The 20,744-nt window shown below is 42.6% G+C and overlaps 1 protein-coding gene and 1 non-coding gene across 5 annotated transcripts in view; both read left to right on the forward strand.

Annotated features, from left to right (window-relative positions):
* The window catches only part of ARFGEF3 (ARFGEF family member 3), a 165,805-nt gene that overhangs the window by 122,805 nt on the left and 22,256 nt on the right, over window positions 1-20,744 (forward strand). For all 4 annotated transcript variants that reach the window (XM_045842823.1, XM_045842824.1, XM_045842825.1 and 1 more), the window contains 7 exons: window positions 2,966-3,110; window positions 4,653-4,775; window positions 9,086-9,189; window positions 10,899-11,043; window positions 16,174-16,302; window positions 17,777-17,953; window positions 20,555-20,669. In XM_045842823.1, the coding sequence (XP_045698779.1) occupies window positions 2,966-3,110; window positions 4,653-4,775; window positions 9,086-9,189; window positions 10,899-11,043; window positions 16,174-16,302; window positions 17,777-17,953; window positions 20,555-20,669 (938 nt within the window). The remainder of the gene's footprint in view (window positions 1-2,965; window positions 3,111-4,652; window positions 4,776-9,085; window positions 9,190-10,898; window positions 11,044-16,173; window positions 16,303-17,776; window positions 17,954-20,554; window positions 20,670-20,744) is intronic.
* Window positions 2,356-2,460, forward strand: LOC123822272. Its single transcript, XR_006786247.1, has one exon. It is a non-coding gene; the product is annotated as a U6 spliceosomal RNA (small nuclear RNA).

Here is a 20,744-nt window from a genome sequence, read left to right on the forward strand (position 1 = left end):
CCAAATATTTGGAAACCAAAGAAACTATTTAAAATTCTAAAGAGTTCATGGGTCAAAGGAGAAGTCACAAGGAAAATTAGAAAATATCTTGAATGAATGAAAATGAAAGTATAACAACATATCAAAAGTTATGGAATGCAGGGGAAATTATACCTGCAAATGCTCACATTAGAAAGGAAGAAAGATCTGAAATCATTAAGTTTTCACCCCAAGACCCTAGAAGAAGAGCTTATCTAATGAAGCTGAAAGGAAATAATGACCAGAACAGAAACCAATGAAATAGGGAAACAAAAAACAGGGGAATATCAACGAAACTGCAAACTACCAAAGTCAAGAATGAAAGAGGAAACAGTCCTGAAGACACTAGAGAAATCAAAAGAATTATGAGAATATTATCAGCAATTTTATGTCAACAAGTAAAACAACTTAAACCAAAAGGAAAAATTCCTAGAAAGGTACAAATAACCAAAACTTTTTCAGTAAGAAATAGAAAATCCAATTAAATCTATATCAAGTAAAGAAATTGAATTAGTCATTTCAAATCTTGCCACAAAACTATCTACACCTTGTTGGCTTCAGTAAAAAATCTATAAACTGTTCAGGAAAGAAATAACACCAGCCTCATACAAACTCTTATCAGATAATAGAGAAGGAAGGAACACTACCAAACACATTTTATGGGACCAATATTACTCTAATACTAAAGCCACAAGAAAACTATAGACCAATGTTCTTCACGAAATTAAACCTAAAAAATTCTTTAAAAATTGTTAGAGCTCTGGCTGGGTGTCTCAGCTGGCTGGAGCATCATCTTGTATACTGAAAGGTGGCGGGTTCAATCCCCAGTCAGGGCACATACCTAGCTTGTGGGTTGGATATCCAGTCAGAGCATGTATGGGAGGCAACCAATTGATCTCTCTTTCCCTCTCTCTCTCTCTCTGTCTCTGTCTCTGTCTCTCTCTCACCCCTCTCCTTTCCATTCCTCTCTCTCTAAAATCAATAAACATCCACAGGTAAGGATTAAAAAACTAAAAATTATTAGAGGCTAAATCCGCAATATATAAAGATTAAACACTGTTACATATGGAATTTATCCCAGGAGTGTAAGGTTGGTTTAACAGCTCAAAATCAATCAATGTAACATATTTTATTAGTAGAATAAAGGATTGAAACCACATGATCATGTAAATAGTTTTGGAAATTAACAAAATTTAACATCCCTTTTTAATTTAAACAAAAAACTTCAAAGAAATGAGGAGTAGAAGGAATTTCCTCAGTTGGATAAAGAGCATCTTTGAGAAGCTACACCTAATGTCACACTTAGTGGGGAAGGACTGGGTGCTTTTTCCCTATGATCAGCACCAGGCAAGGATTTCCATCTTCACTATTTCTATTTAATATTATAACTTTTATGCATTGTATAAGAAAGGCATCTAGGCTTGAAAAGAAAAGCAAACTTTTCTTAATACATAAATAACATGGCCTTGTATGTAGACAATCCTAAGGGATTTACAAAAAATTATTAAAATTATTAGTGAATTAAATAAGGTCACTGGATATAAGATTAACATACTAAAATCAATTGAGTTCTTATATCTGAGAAATAAATGATCAAACATTGAAATAAGGAGAACAGTTCCATTCACAAGATCATTAAAATAATAAAAATATTTAGGAATAAATTTAGCAAAAGAGGTTCAAGACCTATACACTGAGAACTATAAAATATTGCTAAGAAAAATTAAAGATGATTTAAATAAACAATGACATATAGTCTATTCGTGGATTGAAAGACACAGTATTTTTAAATGAGAAAATTCCTCCAAATTGATATATTCAGTGCAATTCCCATCAAAATCCAAGCAGAGTTTTTAAAGATATTGGCATGATGACTCTCAAATTTATATGCAAATGCAAGGGATTGAGAATAGAGAACACAAATTAGAAAAAGAACAAATTTGGAGAATTTACATTACTTGATTTTGAAACTTCCGTAATCCATGTAGTGTGATATTGGTGTACAGGTACACTTATAGCTCAATGGAACTAAATAGAGTACAGAAATAAATTCTCATGTTTAGGTTCAATTAATTTTTGACAAGGAAGCCACTGGAATTCAACAGAAGGGGAGGATATTATTTTCAGAAAACAGTGCTTGAACATATGCGATAAAAATGGCCTACACTTTTACCTCTCAGTATATACGAAAATAACTCAATATGGATGATCACCTTAACTCTAAGAAAAAAACTCTATTTCCAGGAGAAAGTATAGGAGATGGTCATTGAGACCTTGAGTGAGGCAGAGATTTCTTAAAAATGACATCAGCATGGTCCATAAAAAGAAAACTTGATGGTGCCCAGGTTAGCAGCACATGCGAGAATTGGGACAACACAGAGAAGATGAGCACGGCCCCCGCGCAAGGATGACACGCAGGTTCATGAGACTGTCCACATTCTGAGCAGTTCCCGAGCACCCTGCCACCCTTTGCTCATTAACGCAAATACACATGGAAAAAAGTCAATGAATTGGACTTCATTAAAATGTAAAGCTTTTGCTCTTTTAACACCATTAAAAAATAAAGAGAAGCCCAAGGTTATGAAAAAAATATTTGCAGATTATAGATCTCAGGAAGGATTTGCATCTAAAATACATAGATAACTTTAAAATAATAAAAAGACAGTAGAGAGAAGACCAAAACCCAATCTAAAAAACAGCAAGATATTTACAAATAGCTAATAATAAGCTTGTGAAGTTGTCCGACATTCGTCCTTAGTAAAATGCCAATTAATGCAGTATGAGCACTTATTTAGATTTTTGTGTGAGCCTCTCTGGGTTCTGTTCATTCTCTTTCACTAAAATTAACCCAGAAATAGGGCACAGAGAAATACATTGCCTGTCCCTTAAACTCTCCTGCATCTTTTAAGAAGAGGGTGTTAACTGCGGCCTCCTTTGCCTCTGCCAGGTTGTCACATCCATTGGTGAGCTGGTTGAAGTGTGTTCCTCCCAAATCCAGTCGGGCTGGAGGCCCTTGTTCAGTGCCCTGGAAACGGTGCACAGTGGGAACAAGTCTGAGGTGAAGGACTACCTCGTTGGTGATTACTCCATGGGTAAGATTGTGTGCTGGTGTTACATCCTGAAACGCAACTGAATTCGTTTATTAGTTCTAAACAACTTTTGTTAGAGTCTTTTAAGGTTTTCTGTATATAAGATCATGACATCTGCAGACAGAATTTTACCTCTTCCTTTCCAATTTGGATGTCCTTTATTTCTTCCTCTTGCCTGATTGCTCTGGAAGGGACTTGAATAGGAATGGTAATAGTGGGAAGGATACCTGGTTGGTTTTGCTGTAGGGCATTAGCTCTTCATGCCAAGTTCTTTGCTATCACAGGAAATTAAGCAGCAGGGGACACTGACACTCAGCAGTGCTTTATCAGCAGGAAATAAGCTGGTGCAGCAGGGACAGGAGTTCTGAGTTTCGCCAGCAGGCGAGAGCCCTGAGCACTATCAGGCCCTGCTCTTACTGTCAGTTTGGATAAAAGGCTAAGACTTCTCTTGTTTCACTTACACTTATCTGTATCAGGCTGATTCCTAAGGCCAAAATGAAAAATGTTATCCACTTGCTAGAAAGAAGCAGAGACCTATCTTAACACTGGAGATTCTAACTTCAGGATCTGGCTGGGGTCTGGCTGGACATGGCTGGGCATCCGTAAAGCATGCCCACAACCAGGGGAGTTGTGTCAGGGGTGCCAGTGTTCAGACACCCACCAGAAGGGCTCAGGACTCAGCCTATAATTATGCTAAGATTTATTACATGGCCCAGATTTATTACCTTGCTCACCGCTGAGATGTAATATGGCAACATAGTATGGATAAGGCCGTCAGAATCTGGGGGAACCCCTGTATAAGCCTCCTTGTGCTCTCACCTTTGCATGGGGGGCGTCCCACGGAGCACACTTCCCCTCAGCAGTGAAAAATGCAGCAGTGTAAGAGTAATGTTTTAGCCCAGGAAAGCACATTGGAAACCCAGCTGACAGCAGGGGGTGGGGGTCCCAGAGGCACCTTCTGTCTAGCATATACCAAAATTCCAGGCTCCCTGAAGGAGCACAGGTGTTCAGAATAAACCACATTATTTACACAGTCCAGGCACAGTGAACTACCCTTGTTGATTAACTATTGCTCAGAAATATTCTGGGAGCCAGGTTCCCAGACTCCAGCCAAAGGCCAACCTTGCAAGCAAACCTTTCTAAGGACAGCAGTCTCAGGCCTTTGATGCGAACGCTTTTCTGCACAGGTGTGAATAAATTAGTATATGCATCAACGATTTATCCAAACCTCCCCTTCCCTATAATTATGTGTGCAGAAGAATTCAGAGGCCTACGTTTCACCGCCCTGTAGCCTGCACATTGCTTCAGCCCTGCATCCAGCAAGCTTCGCTCTCTTCTCCCCACTGAGCTCTTCGTAGCCTTCCTGCAGCTCCCCCTGCAGGCAAAGCTAAAAAGTACAGCATGGGAGCCAGGCCAGTTGTCCATTCAAAAGACCCTGGCTTTGCTACAGATTTTTCCCAGGCCCTGTGGAAGGTGCTGGGAGTTTGGGCAACCTGAAGGGTAGAGACTTAACTTCCTTACAATTCTATAATCTTCCTCCCTCAGGAAAAGGCCAAGCTCCAGTGTTTGATGTATTTGAAGCTTTTCTCAATACCGACAACATCCAGGTCTTTGCTAATGCAGCCACTAGTTACATCATGTGCCTTATGAAGTTTGTCAAAGGACTGGGTAAGTGGAGTCCTCTTCTCATGCCTTGTGACAGCTGGGGACTTGTTCCCAGATAGCTTTGTGTGGAAAGCCCTGGAGACAGGCCCGCTGAGCATCCTGGGATGGAAGCAGATGGTGTGTACTCAGAAACAGAGAGCTCGCTGGGAAAGCAGCTTGGGGTTCTGTCCAAGGTTGATATTCTTCATTGTGTTCATGGAATAATATTGTAATCCAGCATGTTTTCAATCTATATGTTATTTTACTTCAACTTCTTTTCGAACCTTAAAATATTTAGTATTCAGTAGTCACCCAGAGGCAGGAAACTATTCTCCTCAATGTCACATAATTAGAGTTTGAGTTCCCAGCTCCTAAACAGAAATTAAAAATGTCTCCCCCAGGCCTTATTAATCATAAAACCTTCTGGAGTGTAAAAGTCCCCCTCTTCGGAGGCCTCCTGTGTTTCAGGAGCTACCTGACTGACTCGTGCCTGACTTGGGAATGCTCTCACGAAACAGAGTCTTCTTGTGACACGACGTGACCTCCTGCAGCGGGCGTTTGTGCAGCACGAGTCCATCCCTGAAGTGGAAGGGAGGGGCGTTCACAAAACCAGAGATTTAGGGGAAACTTAGGTTTTCAAGTTGGAGAATTTCACCATGGAGTGTTCTCAGGTGTGGAGACTAAGAGCCCTTTATCTATTTATTTACTTATTTAAGATTTTATTTGTTTATTTTTAGAGAGAGGAGAAGGGAGGGAGAAAGAGAGGGAGAGAAACATGGATGTGAGAGAGAAACATCAGTTGGTCGCCTCACCCATGCGCCCTAACTAGGGACTGGGCTGGCAACCCAGGTATGTGCCCTGCCTGGGTATCAAACCTGCGACCTTTCACTTTGCAGGATGACAGCCAACCAACTGAGCCACTCTGGCCAGGGCCTGAAAGCCTTTTAAATAAGAAAAATTACAGGTTCATAATATTCTTTTATGTTCTTGCTAAATAACCAACAAATTCTTTTGCAAAAGAAAGCTGGACACAAGGAAGCCAGGTGACTTCACCATATTCCCCTTTTCTGGGGAGCAGGAACAATGCACAAGTTTCAGGAGACAGGCTGGAGGCCCCAGGTCTGACCTGCAGACCGGCCTTGTTATATCCTGTCATCACATGTCTTGTCCTGTTTCTACGTTCACCCTGAGAAACAGAGACGGAGCGGAGGGCAGCCACAGCAACCACTCGCTTATTGACTTTACATGCAGGGCTTCAAGGAAGGTTTCTTTGAATACCAAAGAAAGACTTTTTAAAATGCTGTTCTGTGTTATATAGAAGCCAAATATAATTTAGTGTCCTAATTATAAGAACACCTTAAAGTATGAATCTTTGTATTGAATAGTGGAAAACTCAGTTCTTGTTTAGGAACAAACTCATTCTCCTGCGTGTCGCCTTTCCTCTCGCACTGCTGCCATGCTCACAACCCTTCTGACGCCAGATGTAGGGGGGTCTTCCCCACACCAAGCAGGTGTCTGGGCCACCAGCTGGGTGTCCTTCAATTCAATTCTGACACTGTCCAGAGTTAGCCCAGACCACACAGGTGAAGGGCTCAGTCCCACGAGGCTGTGCCCTACTTCAGATGCAAGTCGCTGGTCTCCAGGTTACCCGTGACTCCCGCTCCACCTGGCTAAAAATTGTAGCTGCCCATGACTCCCTCCCACCCTCTTGGATTCTCTTTTTCAATAGAGCAGCTCATAGAACTCAGGGACACACTTCCATCTGCCAGTATATTTTATAACAAGGGACATGCTAAAGGATGCAGAGGATCAACCAAACAGAAAGAGACATAGGTGGAGGATCCCAAGCGCAGGACGCTCTGCCCCCATGGCGGTGTGGGGTGCCACCGTCCCAGCCTGGAGCCCTGCTTACCAACCCAGAAGCCGTCTGAACCCTGTCATTTTGGAACTTTTATGGAGGCTTCATCCTGTCGGCCCGATAGATCACCACCTAAATTTCCAGCCCCTTTTTCCTTCCTGGAGGATGGGGGGAGGGGCTGAAAGTTCCAGGCTTCTAATTACGACTTGGTTTTTCTGCTGAGCAGCCCCCATCCAGGAGCCCACAAGGGTCGCCTCATTAAAACAGAAAAAAACTCTCCTACCAGGAAACGTTGAGCAGTTTAGGCCAGGAGCATGGTTCAAAGACCACACAACAGAAGGAAGGATGCTCCTAGTGCTCTTCTCACCGAGGACGTGGCAAGGGTTTGAGGAGCCCTGTGCCAGGAACCAGCCAGAGACCAGCACACACCTGCCCCTTCTATTATTTCAGACCCGTACTCCACGTAGGAAGCATTGTTGTTGGCACGCTGTCCAGTGAGGAGTGGAGCGCCTGCGGCCTGTGCGTGCGATGGGATGTGAAGATGAATAAAACATGCTTCCCGCCTGGGAGAGGCTCACAGCCTACTCCGGGAAACAGACACATAAATCAATCAGTGCAATTTAATAAGATGAATACTGTCATGGAGGCTAGTTTTTAAAAAAAGCCATTTAGGCTGAAATGAACAGGCAGCTGAGAGGCGGAACCGAGGCTGACTCCCATTCCCCAAGTTCCCTGTGAGGACTGGTGTTACCCAGACCTGGGAGATGCAAACACAGGGCAGGTCAGCGGTGGCGGGTAAGAAAAAGTACTGAGTTCCCTCTTGGGGCATGTGGACGTGTTGAGTCCCAGTGAGCCATTCAAGTGGAGATGCTTCTCTGCAGGTTAGAAATTTGAGATTTTATCTGAGGGAGTTGAGACCTGAAAATAAAGATGTAGAGTTATCAGTGTGTATGTGGAGAATATTTAAAACAGGTAAGTCCTTTTTTGTTTCTGTGAGCTACAAGGTGGAATTATTTGTGTGGTGCTGCGGGGAGTGGACTGTCCGAGCCCCCAGGAGAGCCGTGCTGGCTGGGCGCTGCCCCGGCTCCAGGGGGCGCCACTTGCAGAGACTTGTACATGCACCACGGCAGCCTCGGTAATAAACTTTGAAGCACTCACTTTGATCAATAAGCTAGAGAATGAGTTTATTTTTAATTCCCACTTGGTTATTTCAACATGAATTTGACCCAGTCTGTGTTTTTATACTGTAAGGTGTGAGCATCTGAACCAGGAGTTTGCAAACTATGGCCAAATCCAGTCACTGATAGTTTTTTATAAATAAAGTTTTATTGGAACAAAACCATGGTCATTTGTCTGTGGCTGTTTTCATGGTCCAGGGACAGGGTTGAGAAGCTGCAACAAAGACAGTATTACCTGCAAAGCCTGAAGTATTGTCCTTCTGGCCCTGTCCGAAAAAGTTTGCCAATCTCTGATCTAAAACATAAGAAATGTTTATCTTTTCATTTTTAAGGCAAAAATGCCTCTTTGTCTGCTTCTGAATTTTAACTAAGGCTTAGTAATTATGTCTGTTTACACACAGGGGAGGGTGCTAGTTGCCACAATTATAGATAATTAGAAACAATTACAGTGCTGTGCAATGATTGTATTAAAAGTTGAGAATAGGTTCATTGCATGAGAAGAAAAATGATAATTCTCAACTACTGTTTACCTATAGAAAATTCAGAAGCCCTCTACAGGTCTGTTAACTCTCTAGATAGATTTTTTTTAAAGGAAAGAATTTCAATTCAATTACGTAGTCTCCATCCCCAAACCCCAGATGTTTAGAATCTTCCCAGAGCCTTCATTTATCATCACTATTTAGTGCTGAGCACTGGCAGCAAATGAGGTCCTTTCCCAGATGGAGAGTCTTGGTGCTTCATTCCAGCCCAGCGCTTGGATGACCTGCGGGAACATCCTCATCAGAGCTTCAGAAGTCACACCACCGGCCCAGGCCGGGTAGCTCACTTGGTTAGAGAGTTGTCCAAATTGCCAGCCAAGCCTGCGAGTTCGATCTCCGGTCAGGGCACAAACAAAAAGCAACAAATAAACACATGAATGAGTGGAACAACAAATCGATGTCTCTCTCACTCTCAAATCAATACAGTTTTGTTTTTTTTTAAAAGTCACACCATCAACAGCCGGCCTAGGAAAGTGAACAAGCATGCCCAGGAACAAATTCTGTGGCAGAATAGAGAAAAAATGCTCATTGGTTGCTAAAAAGAAGTGACAAAACAAAATGATCTCAACCAAATAAGATGTACAGGAGGATCCCGACTGTGTTAGTGTGTACACACACAGGGAGACAAACTGACTGAAAGGGTTTTTTCTCTGCTTTAGTAGACGTCGGGTGAACTGACACTGTGTGAATGAATAGGTCGTCTGTTGTAAGGGCACAAACAAGGATAACACTGTCCCTGTTCCTGTGCGCTGCCCCCAGGGGAAGTGGACTGTAAGGAGATCGGAGACTGCGTCCCGGGACCCGGAGCCACGTCCCCAGACCTGTGCCTCCCTGCCCTGGATTACCTCCGGCGCTGCTCTCAGGTAGGGGATGCTCACTCGGAGCCCAGGCCCTGATCCTGCCTCAGGACAGGCTTGCAAAACACCTGCAGGTGTCTTTGGCTGAGGCCTGTAAGAAACACTGTCTGCCGTCTCTGAGGCGACTGGGACTTAGATGGGGAGTGCACATTTTTGTCCCCACCCCTTCCATGAAGGAGAGAGAGAAACTAGTAACGGTATACTAGAACACGCAGTTGGCTCCTGAGATCTCCAGAACTTCTCAGTTATTCTCAGTAGAACTACCACGATTGCTGCATTTGTGCCAGGCTGTAGAGGGTGGAGTCATGAAGTCTCAGGAGATCTTTCTGATGTACCAAAACATGGATGAAGAGACAGCGAAGGGAGACAAAGAATTGTTAGAGGGATGTATTCAATCAAGAGCTAGTAGAGAAATCCACATGGACAGTAACCCTAAGTATGCTCCGTTCAATAACGCTTCGTCCTCACCCACATCAAACACCAGTGGAATGAGACGATACTCTTTCTTGAAGCCCTTTCTCCTCCAGGCTTCAGTGACACCCTCTCGCAGCTAGTTTTTCTCCTGTCTTCTCAGGTGGTATGCCCGGGCTCTTCTCACCCCTCAATGACAGTGCTGAGCCCATGGCTTTAGAAAGGATGCACGGCTGGGATTTCTCCCACAGGGCCCCACGAGACAGGACTGCAGCTCCCTCTCCACCTCGTCTCCTCTCCTCTCAGTCACGGTGCTCCAGCCACACTCCCCTTCTGCCCCTGACACTCACCCAGCTCACTGCACCCAGGGTCGCTGCTGTTCTCTCTGCCTGTGATTTGTCCTCCTCAGGTGTCTGTATGATACTCCTTCTCTTCCAAATCTCACCTGAAACTTCACCTGTCAGAGAGACGAGGGCTTCGGCATCCACCAGCTCCCTGCTGGCATTCCACACACACCTCCGTCACTCTCTGTAGTACCACCTGTCTAATTTTTTCTGTACCATTGATCTCAGAAATTTTATTTATCATAAAGGATTATCGTCTGCAAAACCCACAGGACAGGAATTTTGTCTGTCTTGCTCACAGCTGTTTCCCTGGTTTCTAGAACAGTGTGGGCACAGCAAGCTGAGTTGTAATTTGTGAAGATAAGGATCCTGGGAGTTTGTTTCAGTGACAGAGATCCCAGGGGACTGGCCTCCAGGGGACAAAGGGGAATAAAGAGCCCAGGGCAGTCTGTTAGCTCTGCTCCCCATACTTTGTCTCGGGCCTCGCCCACAGAGCCCTCCTTTCTGCACTGCCCATCCCCCACCCCGCTTCTTTGACGTGGGCTCACGTGAAGGGGAAAAGGGAGCCTGCCATCTGACTGGCCTGCAGTCTCTCTTCTCAGTGACCCTCGGAGACCTTTCTCCCACAGACAGAAGCTCTGGACGCGTCACAGCTCCCTTGGTGGGTTTATAAAAATCTACAAAACTCACAGGCAATGGAGATGCTGAAAAAGTATTCATTGTGTTTTTTCCCTCCACCTTTCTGTTGCCATTGAACGCTGTTTCATCCGCTTCCCGGGACAGATACCCCCTGTGAGCTGCCTCGTGAAGCCAAATCACAACCAACCAACTTTAAATCCAATGGCAGCGTTTGTGCTTTTCTCTCCCCTTTCGATTACTAGTATATAATTTTAGTGTTCTTTAACACCCAGAGTGTAGTTTCTTCCCACACGTAATTGAAACCTGGTATTTTCTATGCAGCTATTGGCCAAAATCTACAAAATGCCCATGAAGCCCATATTCCTTAGCGGGCGCCTGGCCAGCTTGCCTCGCAGGCTCCAGGAGCAGTCGGCGAGCAGTGAGGATGGAATGGAGTCGGTCCTGTCTGATTTCGACGATGACACCGGTGAGTCAATGGGTTGGACGAAGCCAGGTTGCTCGCTGTGCATGCATTCTCAGAGGCTGAAGCCGTGAAGTAAATAGCTTCTAGATCATGAATGGTCCAGTTATGTTGTTACTGTTTATGGTTCTAAGAGAACAAGCCTACCCAAAGTGTCCATGGTTGCTCCAAAAACATTTTACAATCGATGCCTCCAAATCTGTTCTTTTTAGAGGGAACGCTCCTTCTACAACCAGTGCAGGTCTGCAGATTCTGATAAATATAATTTCTAAGTCAGAATTCTCTTGAATTTAGCAAATTGGAATGTGGTTGCATTGGTGCATTGGTACTTAAATTGGCTGGTAATTGTCTCTAATTCCTTCTAGAAAACACAATCATTATATAATTACTTCCCACAGGACTATTTGGTTAGAGACTGGGGAAATTAAACCATTACTGAAGAAAGAATCTATCTGTGACTGGTGAAGCTGAAGACTCATTAAAAGAATAATTTTAAAGAATGTGTTTCAAATTAGTTCCCATGTAATTTCCTGTGCATTGGAGTTCACTCAGTGACTTTGGCTAATTCTTAGGCCAGTTAACTCATGCTCCTGCTTGCTGTCTTCTCAGAGGACTCTGTCTTGTTCCTAGATGTAGAAATAGAAATGACACCCTAAAAGGGGTTTCATATCTGGGAATGGGTTGTTTCAAGTCTCAGGAAAAGACTTTTTAGGTGTGGTCTCTTAAATTTGCTTTCGTGTTTGTGTTTCATTTCTCTCCTATTTTATTGTTCCATTACAAATTCATTTATGAGGGTGGCTAAAAGATTTACAGTGTTCCATGGAGATTATAAACAAGAAAGCCTCACTAGTTCAGACGAGTTATGAGGAAGCACTATAGGAAAACCTAATGTAGAGAATAATTAAAATGTTGGAAATTGGCTGGATATTGCCTAATATAGGTTTCATTCTAATGATTAGATAGGAATAATTTTTAGTTAGCATTGTAAATCTCTAACCAGACAATTATAAGCAGAAGCTAATGTTGCTTATCTGTATAATACAGTCTTTAAAATAGTTGTAAATGGTTTGTATGTATGTAACAGCATTCCCTCCCCATTTATGTAAACCATTAGACCATTTTTTCTAGGTAGCCCATCTTCTTGTGACTATAGCTCAGCCAAACACTTAAAAGTTTCCCACAGCATAAATTCACTGAGGGCTTTAAAGGTATAATTATATAGGAAACATAGCTAAGTCAGAGAAAAGAATAAAAGTAAAAGCTTTAAGTTAGTATTTACAGTTAATTCTCACCATTGATATATTCTGAGATATCATTTCTCTGGTTTCCAAAGAAAAGTCAAATTGCCTTTCCTTCCTATGGAAATAAAACTAGACAGAGTGTTACAGTGAATCATCATGTGCCCGTCACCCAGCTTCAACTAGTATGAACTTGCAGCCACCCTCAGGTAATGTGCATCTGCACGCACGCTCACTCCCCATCGCCCTCACCCACCACTTCCTCCTTCTCACATTGTTTTAAAGCAAATCACCGACGTTAGTATGTGTTCTTTATTTTTTTAACTTTTTGGTTTTGTTTTTATTTTTTGTTATTGTTTATGCTGTTGTCCCAGTTGTCCCAATCCTTCTCCGTCCCCACCGCCCTCCATCCAGCCCACCCCCTACGCCCATAGCCGGTCCCCACACTGCTGTCCATGTCCCTGGGTCCTTCACACACGTTCTTTGACTAATCTCTTCTCTTTCAAACAGTCTCCACCTCCCTCCTCCCCTCTTACCGCTGTCAATCTGTTCCATGATTTTATGTGTCTGGTTTTACTTTGCTCATTAGTTTTTTTTGTTCATTGGATTCCTCTTATAGGTGAGATCATATGGTATTTGTCTTTCACTGACTGGCTTATTTCACTTAGCATAATAGTCTCCAGTGCCATCCATGCTCTTGCACAATGTAGGCATTCCTTCTTTTTTTCTGCTGCTTGGTATTTTGTTGTGTAAATGTACCACAGTTTTTTGATCCACTCGTTTACTGATGGGCATTTAGGCTGTTTCTAGCACTTGGCTATTATATATAGTGCTGCTATGAACACAGGGGTGCCTAAGTTCTCTTGAATTGGTATTTCAGGATTCTTGGGGTATATTCCCAGCAGTGGAATCAGTGAGTCAAAAGGTAGTTCCATTTTTAATTTTTTGAGGAATTTCCATACTGTTTTCCACAGTGGCTGCACCAGTCTGCATTCCCGCCAACAGTATACTGGATTCCCTTTTCTGCATATCTTCGCCAGCACTTGTGGTTTGTTGATTCGTTAATGATGGTCATTCTGACAGGTGTGAGGTGGTATCTCACTGTGGTTTTAATTTGCATCTCTCTGATGGCTGGTGATGCTGAGCATTTTTCATATCTTTGGGCCATCCATATATCAGATATTAGTATGTATTCTTTAAAGATGACAGATGACCATGTTATTATCACACCTAAAAATTAACCATAACTCTTTAATAACATCAAATATCTACGTTAAATTTTCCAATTTTCTTATATATATCAGGATTCACATAAGATCCATGCTATATGTTTGGGTGATATGTCTCTTAAATCCTTTTCAATCTGTAGATTTTCCTCTCCAATTCTTTAACTCCTTTGCAGTTTATTTGTTGAAGAAGGGAGGCGCTTTGTCCTGTAGAGTTTTCCATTTGGATTTTATTGGTTGCCCCCCCCCCATCATGGTGGCATGTAACCTGTTTCTCTGTCCTCTGGATTTTCTGTAAATTAGCTTGTCCACACCTGCATATAGGGTGGGGCAGCCGTAGGCTTGCAGTTGTTCACATGGCTGTTCCAATAATATGGCCCTTCATAGATAATAACATACGGATAAACTCCGTGTTTCACATACTCACAACTGTAAGTCTGCTTTTGTCCCACCCTGTATTTTTAAGGTTCATAAGAATTTCTTATCACCTGGTTTTATTATATTTATTGTCCATGACTTTGGTTTTGTCTCCTGTTAATAGGGACATTTAATATTGGGGAAGTAGTTTTTTATGGAAATATTTTAAAATGTAGTCTTCTGATACAATTTTATTTTTCAGGAAAATTAGAAATAAACTGGGTTGTTTCTTATGTTACTGTCATCCTTTTGTGTGAAGCTAGGGAAATTGAGTCCTTTGTCTGCACAGCTTTCTGAGCTGTAGGTTCAGATATTTCCAAAGACAGTGATGTGCCAAAATGTTGGCTCATGTAAGTACTTACATAAATGGCAAAATTGAAACTATTTGGATCTTACGAAGAGAATGTCATGCTTTCCCCCTCACCTAGTAATGAAGAGCACTAAAAGTTAGTATGTTATTTTCAAAATGAAACTCTCAGAAGAAAGGGGAGAGGGTGCACGGAGGGGTGTGCCGCTCAGGGCAGATGAACCTGTCGACACCGTAAGCGTCGTCTCCCCGCCTGTGAGTCGTGGACCCTGTGACCTGTACGTATGCAGGACTGAGACGGTGCCAGAATTGCCACCTACCATGGGGGCAGGTAAATTTAAATTAATTTGTAGAAACCAGGTGAATGACCCTTGGAAAAAATGGGACAAATTTTTTTAGAAAGGGCAAAGAAAATGGATGAGCACAAGCAACAAAAGATAAAAAACAAGTAACTTTGACTTCAAATTAAAAACTTTTATACATCAAAGGATGTTATAAGAAAGTGAAAAGACAACCTAAAGAACAGAAGAGCATATTTTAAAATCATATATCTGGTACAGTTTTAATATCCAGAATATATAAAGAATTCCTAAGACAAACAGCCCACTGTAAAAATAGGTGAGGAGGCCCTGGCTGGGTGTTTCAGTTGGTTAGAGCTTGTCCCAATGCACCAAGGTTGTGGGTTGGGTCCTTGGTCAGGGCACATACCAGAATCAAACAATGAATGCATAAATAAGTGGAACAACAAATTGATTCTTCTCTCTCTCCCTTCTCTCTCTCTCTCTCTAAAATCAATGGAAAAAAAATTAAAGTATGCAAAGAACATGAACAGATATTTGTCATAAAAAGATATACAGATGGCCTATAGGTACATGAAAAGATGCTCAATATCATCAATCATTAGAAAAATGTCACTCCAAAAAAAGCATGATGAAGTACTAGTGCACACCTATTAGGATGGTGATAGTTTAAAAAAAAAACAGAAAATAAGTGATGGCAAGGATGTGGAGAAATTGGAACGTTCATGGGAATGTAAAATGATGCAGCTTTTACGGAAAACCATTTGGTGGATCTCCAGAAAGCTGAACAATTGCCACGTAACCCAGTAACGGCACTCGCAGGTGTACACCCAAGAGAACTGGAAGGAGCGACTCAGCACATGCTCCAGTGTTCACTGCACTCTTATTCACATCAGCCAAAATATGGGACCAACACAGGTGTCCAGCAGATGAATGGACAAAATGTGGTGTGCACATGGCCATAAAAAGGAATGAAATGCTGATATACATGTTATGCTAAGTGAAATAAGCCAGACATACAAAAAAAAACAAATATTTTATTATCCCACTCACATAAAATATCTAGAATGGATAAAATCAGATAGAGACAAAGTAGATTAGAGGTTACCAGAGGGGCTGAAGTGAGGGGAGAATTATTGCTTCACTGTTGTAGAGAATTCTGTTTGAGGGGATGGAAAGTTTTGAAAATGGATGGCCATGATGGTTGTGCAACACTGCATGTAATGAATAGCACCCACCTGCACACATGAAAATGGTGAGAATGGTGTTTTGTTATGTGTATAATGAGGTAATAAATATTCTTAAAGGATTGACTAAAGTGATAGAGCTAAAAGGACATTATGTTATTTTGCTATCATCACCTCCCAAGAAATCTGACAATCATTTCACGTAGAATTTACAAACCATATTACCTTCTTCCTGAAAAGGACTAAGGAAGAAATTTGCGTGTTGTTTTTTTCCCCTTTGACTTTGTCAGAACAGGTAAATCACAACCAGTCCGTTTATAGGCCCTGAGGGCGGCCTTACAGGGGGATGCCTCCCTTGCAGAGAGCACGTGGCAGTTTACAGACCTCTTTTACACTTGACCTCGCAGTGATTCTGTATTATGTTTCACCAAAATTCACAGAGGTCTGGTTTTTGCTTTCCAGGTCTCATAGAAGTCTGGATCATCCTGCTGGAGCAGCTAACAGCAGCGGTGTCCAACTGTCCACGGCAGCACCAACCGCCAACCTTGGACTTACTCTTCGAGCTGTTGAGAGATGTTACCAAAACACCTGGTGAATATTTCTATGTCTGTCATTTGGGGCGGGTGTTATACATACTATGTTTTCCCGGAAGGTATTTCTGCAAGTGCCTACCTGTTTCACTGCTGTACCCTAGACAGCACAGTAGGTGCTCAAATAAATATTTATTGACTATGATGCAGTGATGTTTAAGGTATGCTTTATGATTATTTACAAGTCTCCCACCAGTCCATTTACAAATAATGGTGGCCAGTTAGTTGAGTGTGTTGGAGCCCCATAATAATCAGGCCAAGGCTGTAGTACCAGTCCCTTCATGGGCAGTGGCTTTACTCTGTTCCATAAATACAACCTCCTTCTTTGGCTGGACCCCACAGACTCTTGGCCATAGAGCTGTCAGTAGGGCTCACCATGTCTCCTACCGACATAAACCACTCAAATCTACATGCAATATTAATCCAGCAACACCATGACTGCATGAAGGTCTCAGGTGAGTAGATTTGGGAAAAGACATTTAGTGATTACCTAGCACCCTGACAGTGCAGGAAGAGAATATCCCTTAGAAAGTGATTTCTTGTTCTGAATTCAGGTTTGTATACACACTTTCTCATCTACATTTTCCCAAAACTAAGGGAATTTTTACAGAAAATTTTAGTTTTCACTAACAGAATCAGAACCACAAAAGAAACCAGTAGTTTATAGTAATAAGAAGGGTTTTGTATTTAAAATTAACTAATGAAGACTTGATAATTGACACTGTTTTAAAATCTATTGTAAAGTTTATATTGGAATTTTTTTTTCAGGAAAATCATAATAGCTACTCTCATAAGTTAAAAAGTTAAATGCTTTGTAATAAGAATTTTAAAAATTTATCTTTGTCACAGAGGTTTTCATTGTGGCATTGTGTATAAATCAAAATAGAGAAACCCCTTAAATGCCCACCACATAGGAATGGATAAGTTAACTGTTGTGTAAACATACAATGGAATAGTATTGGCATTAAAAATTAGGAGTCTCTAAATTTTCTGACAGGGAATAATCTCTAGCACACCCTGTTAAGAGCAAAATATCAACATGTAGACTAAGATTTACATTATCCCATTTATATAAAAGTAATAAAAACTATATTCTATATTTCTGTTTCACACAAAAACATATACTTATATTTTAAGGGTATTTTGTTAAATCCACACATGTATCTGTATGTTTATATCTGGCCACTAAGTAGTAGATCAAGACACTTAAGCTTTATTAGTACTATTTGAATTTTTATGAATGCATTCATATAGCACTAGATAACTAAAATAATGCAGAAACAAATCAGAAAATTGCTGTTGGAAACCTATATTCCGCAAGCAACGGTAAGTGGTTTTTCCTTGCACCTTCTCAGAGAGCGGGGTGCTCCTTCAGAAGAGAAGATTGGCATTGCCAAGAGACCAGCCAAGAGCTTCCCTGGTATCTCAGGAGAGTCGCCGAGGTCACAATTCTGATGCTGACTTTTCTTTTTCAGGGCCAGGGTTCGGGATCTATGCAGTTGTTCATCTTCTCCTTCCTGTGATGTCCCTCTGGCTCCGCCGTAGCCATAAGGACCATTCGTACTGGGACGTGGCCTCCGCCAACTTCAAGCACGCCATCGGTCTGTCTTGTGAGCTGGTGGTGGAGCACATTCAGAGCTTCATACACTCAGGTACCTGTAGTGCAGTTGGCATGGAATATTTATTTAGTGGGCAGCCACATTGTCTAAAAGTGCTTAGTAAATCCCTAATGCTCACCAGTGCATGATTTTTGTCCAGGAAATTATTAAAATAGAATTACGTAGTCAGTGCCAGCCTTCCAATAATAGGTTGTCAAAAAGAAAATTGGTACCTACGTGTCCTGTACACAGTGATCCAATGGGATATTTAAAATGTATGTGCAGCCAACAATAAAATGCCAGATAAGGTCTAGGATATCAGTGCATTAGGAGAGGCAAGGCAAATTCAGTTATATAATGCATTTTAAAAGAACAAATATCCCTGTGGCCTGGAGCTGAGGGAGGGGTATATCCTATTGTCCTGCTTCATCTGGGGGTGGGGGCTAAATGGAGGAGGCAGCTTTTTAGAAAAGGCTGACGTTATGGGCAAGAAGTTAATTAACAGGTTAGGAGTTTCTTTTAATATCTGCAGCACTTTGAAAAAAAGATTTGAAAGTGTGGAGTGGACAGTGTGTTGAAGCCAGACACCAGGGCAATATGACCACTCTGGTACCAGTGGAGCAACATTAGTGAAGTACAGGCTCCATCCAGCTCATGACTTTGCTGTGGGAAGATCTGGAACTTTGGGAGCAGGAGGAATATTGCTGCTGGCTCGAGGTTACAAACAAAAGGGAAAGGCACGCAGAACTGTAAAGTATGGGGGCGGTGAGAGGCTCCCTTGTTGGAGGGGTTAGAGAAATTCATGAGAACTGGACCCCCAGTGAAAGTCAAAAAGCAAAGAGAGGAAGCGGTGTCTCTACTAAGCTTAGTAAAATGATTTGGGGGCTGGAGGAAGGAAGGGGAGGGAAGGGGCTCACAGCTATTTAACATATCTCAGGAAACCTAACTGAGAAAGAAGAGACATGGATGTTTCCATGTGTGAGTGATCACTGTGTCCCTGGGGGTAGATATTCTTGACCACCTGGACCCTTGCTTTGCACAACCAAGACCCTTGAGGATTCTACCGAAATTTGCTTCTGTGGCATCACAAGGACTTTGAGGGAAAGAACACTGGTGTATTCCTTGAATTGGGCAAACGGAATGTGATCTTTGGAAGTCTCATTTTCTTTAGCCTGGGGAGAGTGTGGAGACTGAAGCCAGACTGAAGGGGTTTGTGTTACAGAACACAAGGGGGGCCTGGGACGATATACTATTATTGAAAGAAGGCCCTGGGTCCGTTATGTCCGCCGCCCTAGGAAAGACGTCTCTCAATGCCAGAAATTCGTGAAAAGGAAAGGAAATGTTTATTTAATGCTATACAGACTTCAAGTAGTGACCTAATGTCTTCATCAAAAATCCTAAAGTCCCTTAAAACACCCACAAACAGACACAGTCCTTCCTTCCTTCCCCCTTTGCCCAGTCCAGAGTACTGTATCTCAGGAAAGGAAATAGAAGTCCATGGCTCAGGCAGTCCTCTGGTTCTTAGTTAGTCCTCCATCTCGACTGGGAGACCTCCCTGGGTTCCCAGCACCCTTGGCTGAGTGGCCGGGATCTCTGCTAAAACCAGGTGGTGGTTCCCCTTCTAAAGCTGTGGGGGTCCCCACCCTGTCCAGGCCGCGTGATTCTCCCTCTCTCAGGGCTGCGCATGGTTCTCCCTCAATGGCTGAGGTCCTCCCCATTCTGCTAAAGCCGCATGGTTCTCTCCTCAATGGCCGCCAAGTCTGGGTTTTCAATCCCCGTGGCCAATCTTCCTCTGCAGCCTCATTTCCAGCTCCTCCCACACTCGGCTTCACATGCCAGAACTCGTATCCTTCCAGGTTTACTGGGCTGCCATCTTGAGTCTGGGCAGGTGTGGCCCATGTCCTGGAGCCAATCTTCTCCAAGCTCCCACGCAGGCGCTGTAGCTTGGGGGATCTGCCCCCAGTCATGTCTTGGTGGGGAAGTTACTTCCATGCCCCTGGCTCAGAGATGATCACAGCTATTTAACATATCTCAGCGACCTGCCAAAGGCTATAGATATGTTACATGACCATGCCAGAGGGTAGCTGCAAGGCTGTTGCTATGCAAAACAGATCTCAATGGCCCTGCTCCATTTGTCCCTTCCCCCAACCCACACCCTGGGTTGGGGGGATGGAGACATCTTAAAATCTCCTGGACACCTTAAGTTCTGGACCCCATTTCAAATGCCCATTTGGGGTCCCCCCTCTTGGCTGCACCCTGTAACATTTGGACTGTGGTAGAACAAGAGAAAATTTTGTGTGTTTGTTTTCCAACAGCATTTAATCCAATTTAATTCAACTATCAGCAGTATGGGAAGTATGTTTTATTTTTCCCTCCTTTTTATAAGAATTTTAATTTTTTACTAGCTAGTTTTCAGGCTACATAATAATCATGTTCTATTCTACATAGATAAATGATATATTAACTTTGAAAAATGTACATCAACACATAAAGTGAACCACATATTTCATCTTGATATGGCAAAAATGGATATACCTATTTTATCACTCAGGTATTTTTTTAATCCCTCAGACTTTCCCCTTTTGCTGTAGTCGCCATTTCCAGCCATTCATGTAGCGTGGTGAGGAGTGACACCCTGTTTTGCTCCCCCTGCAGACATCAGGTACGAGAGCATGATCAACACCATGCTGAAGGACCTCTTCGAGCTGCTGGTCGCCTGTGTGGCCAAGCCCACAGAAACCATCTCCAGAGTGGGCTGCTCCTGTATCCGGTGAGAGGGGGGCTCTTGGCTCTCTGCGAAATTGGAGTTGTTATTGTAAAATCCCAGGGAGTTAAATTATCTTTT

The sequence above is a fragment of the Phyllostomus hastatus genome, unplaced genomic scaffold, assembly GCF_019186645.2.
Source record: "Phyllostomus hastatus isolate PE091 unplaced genomic scaffold, TTU_PhHast_1.1 phas_contig_40, whole genome shotgun sequence".
NCBI lineage: Eukaryota > Metazoa > Chordata > Mammalia > Chiroptera > Phyllostomidae > Phyllostomus > Phyllostomus hastatus.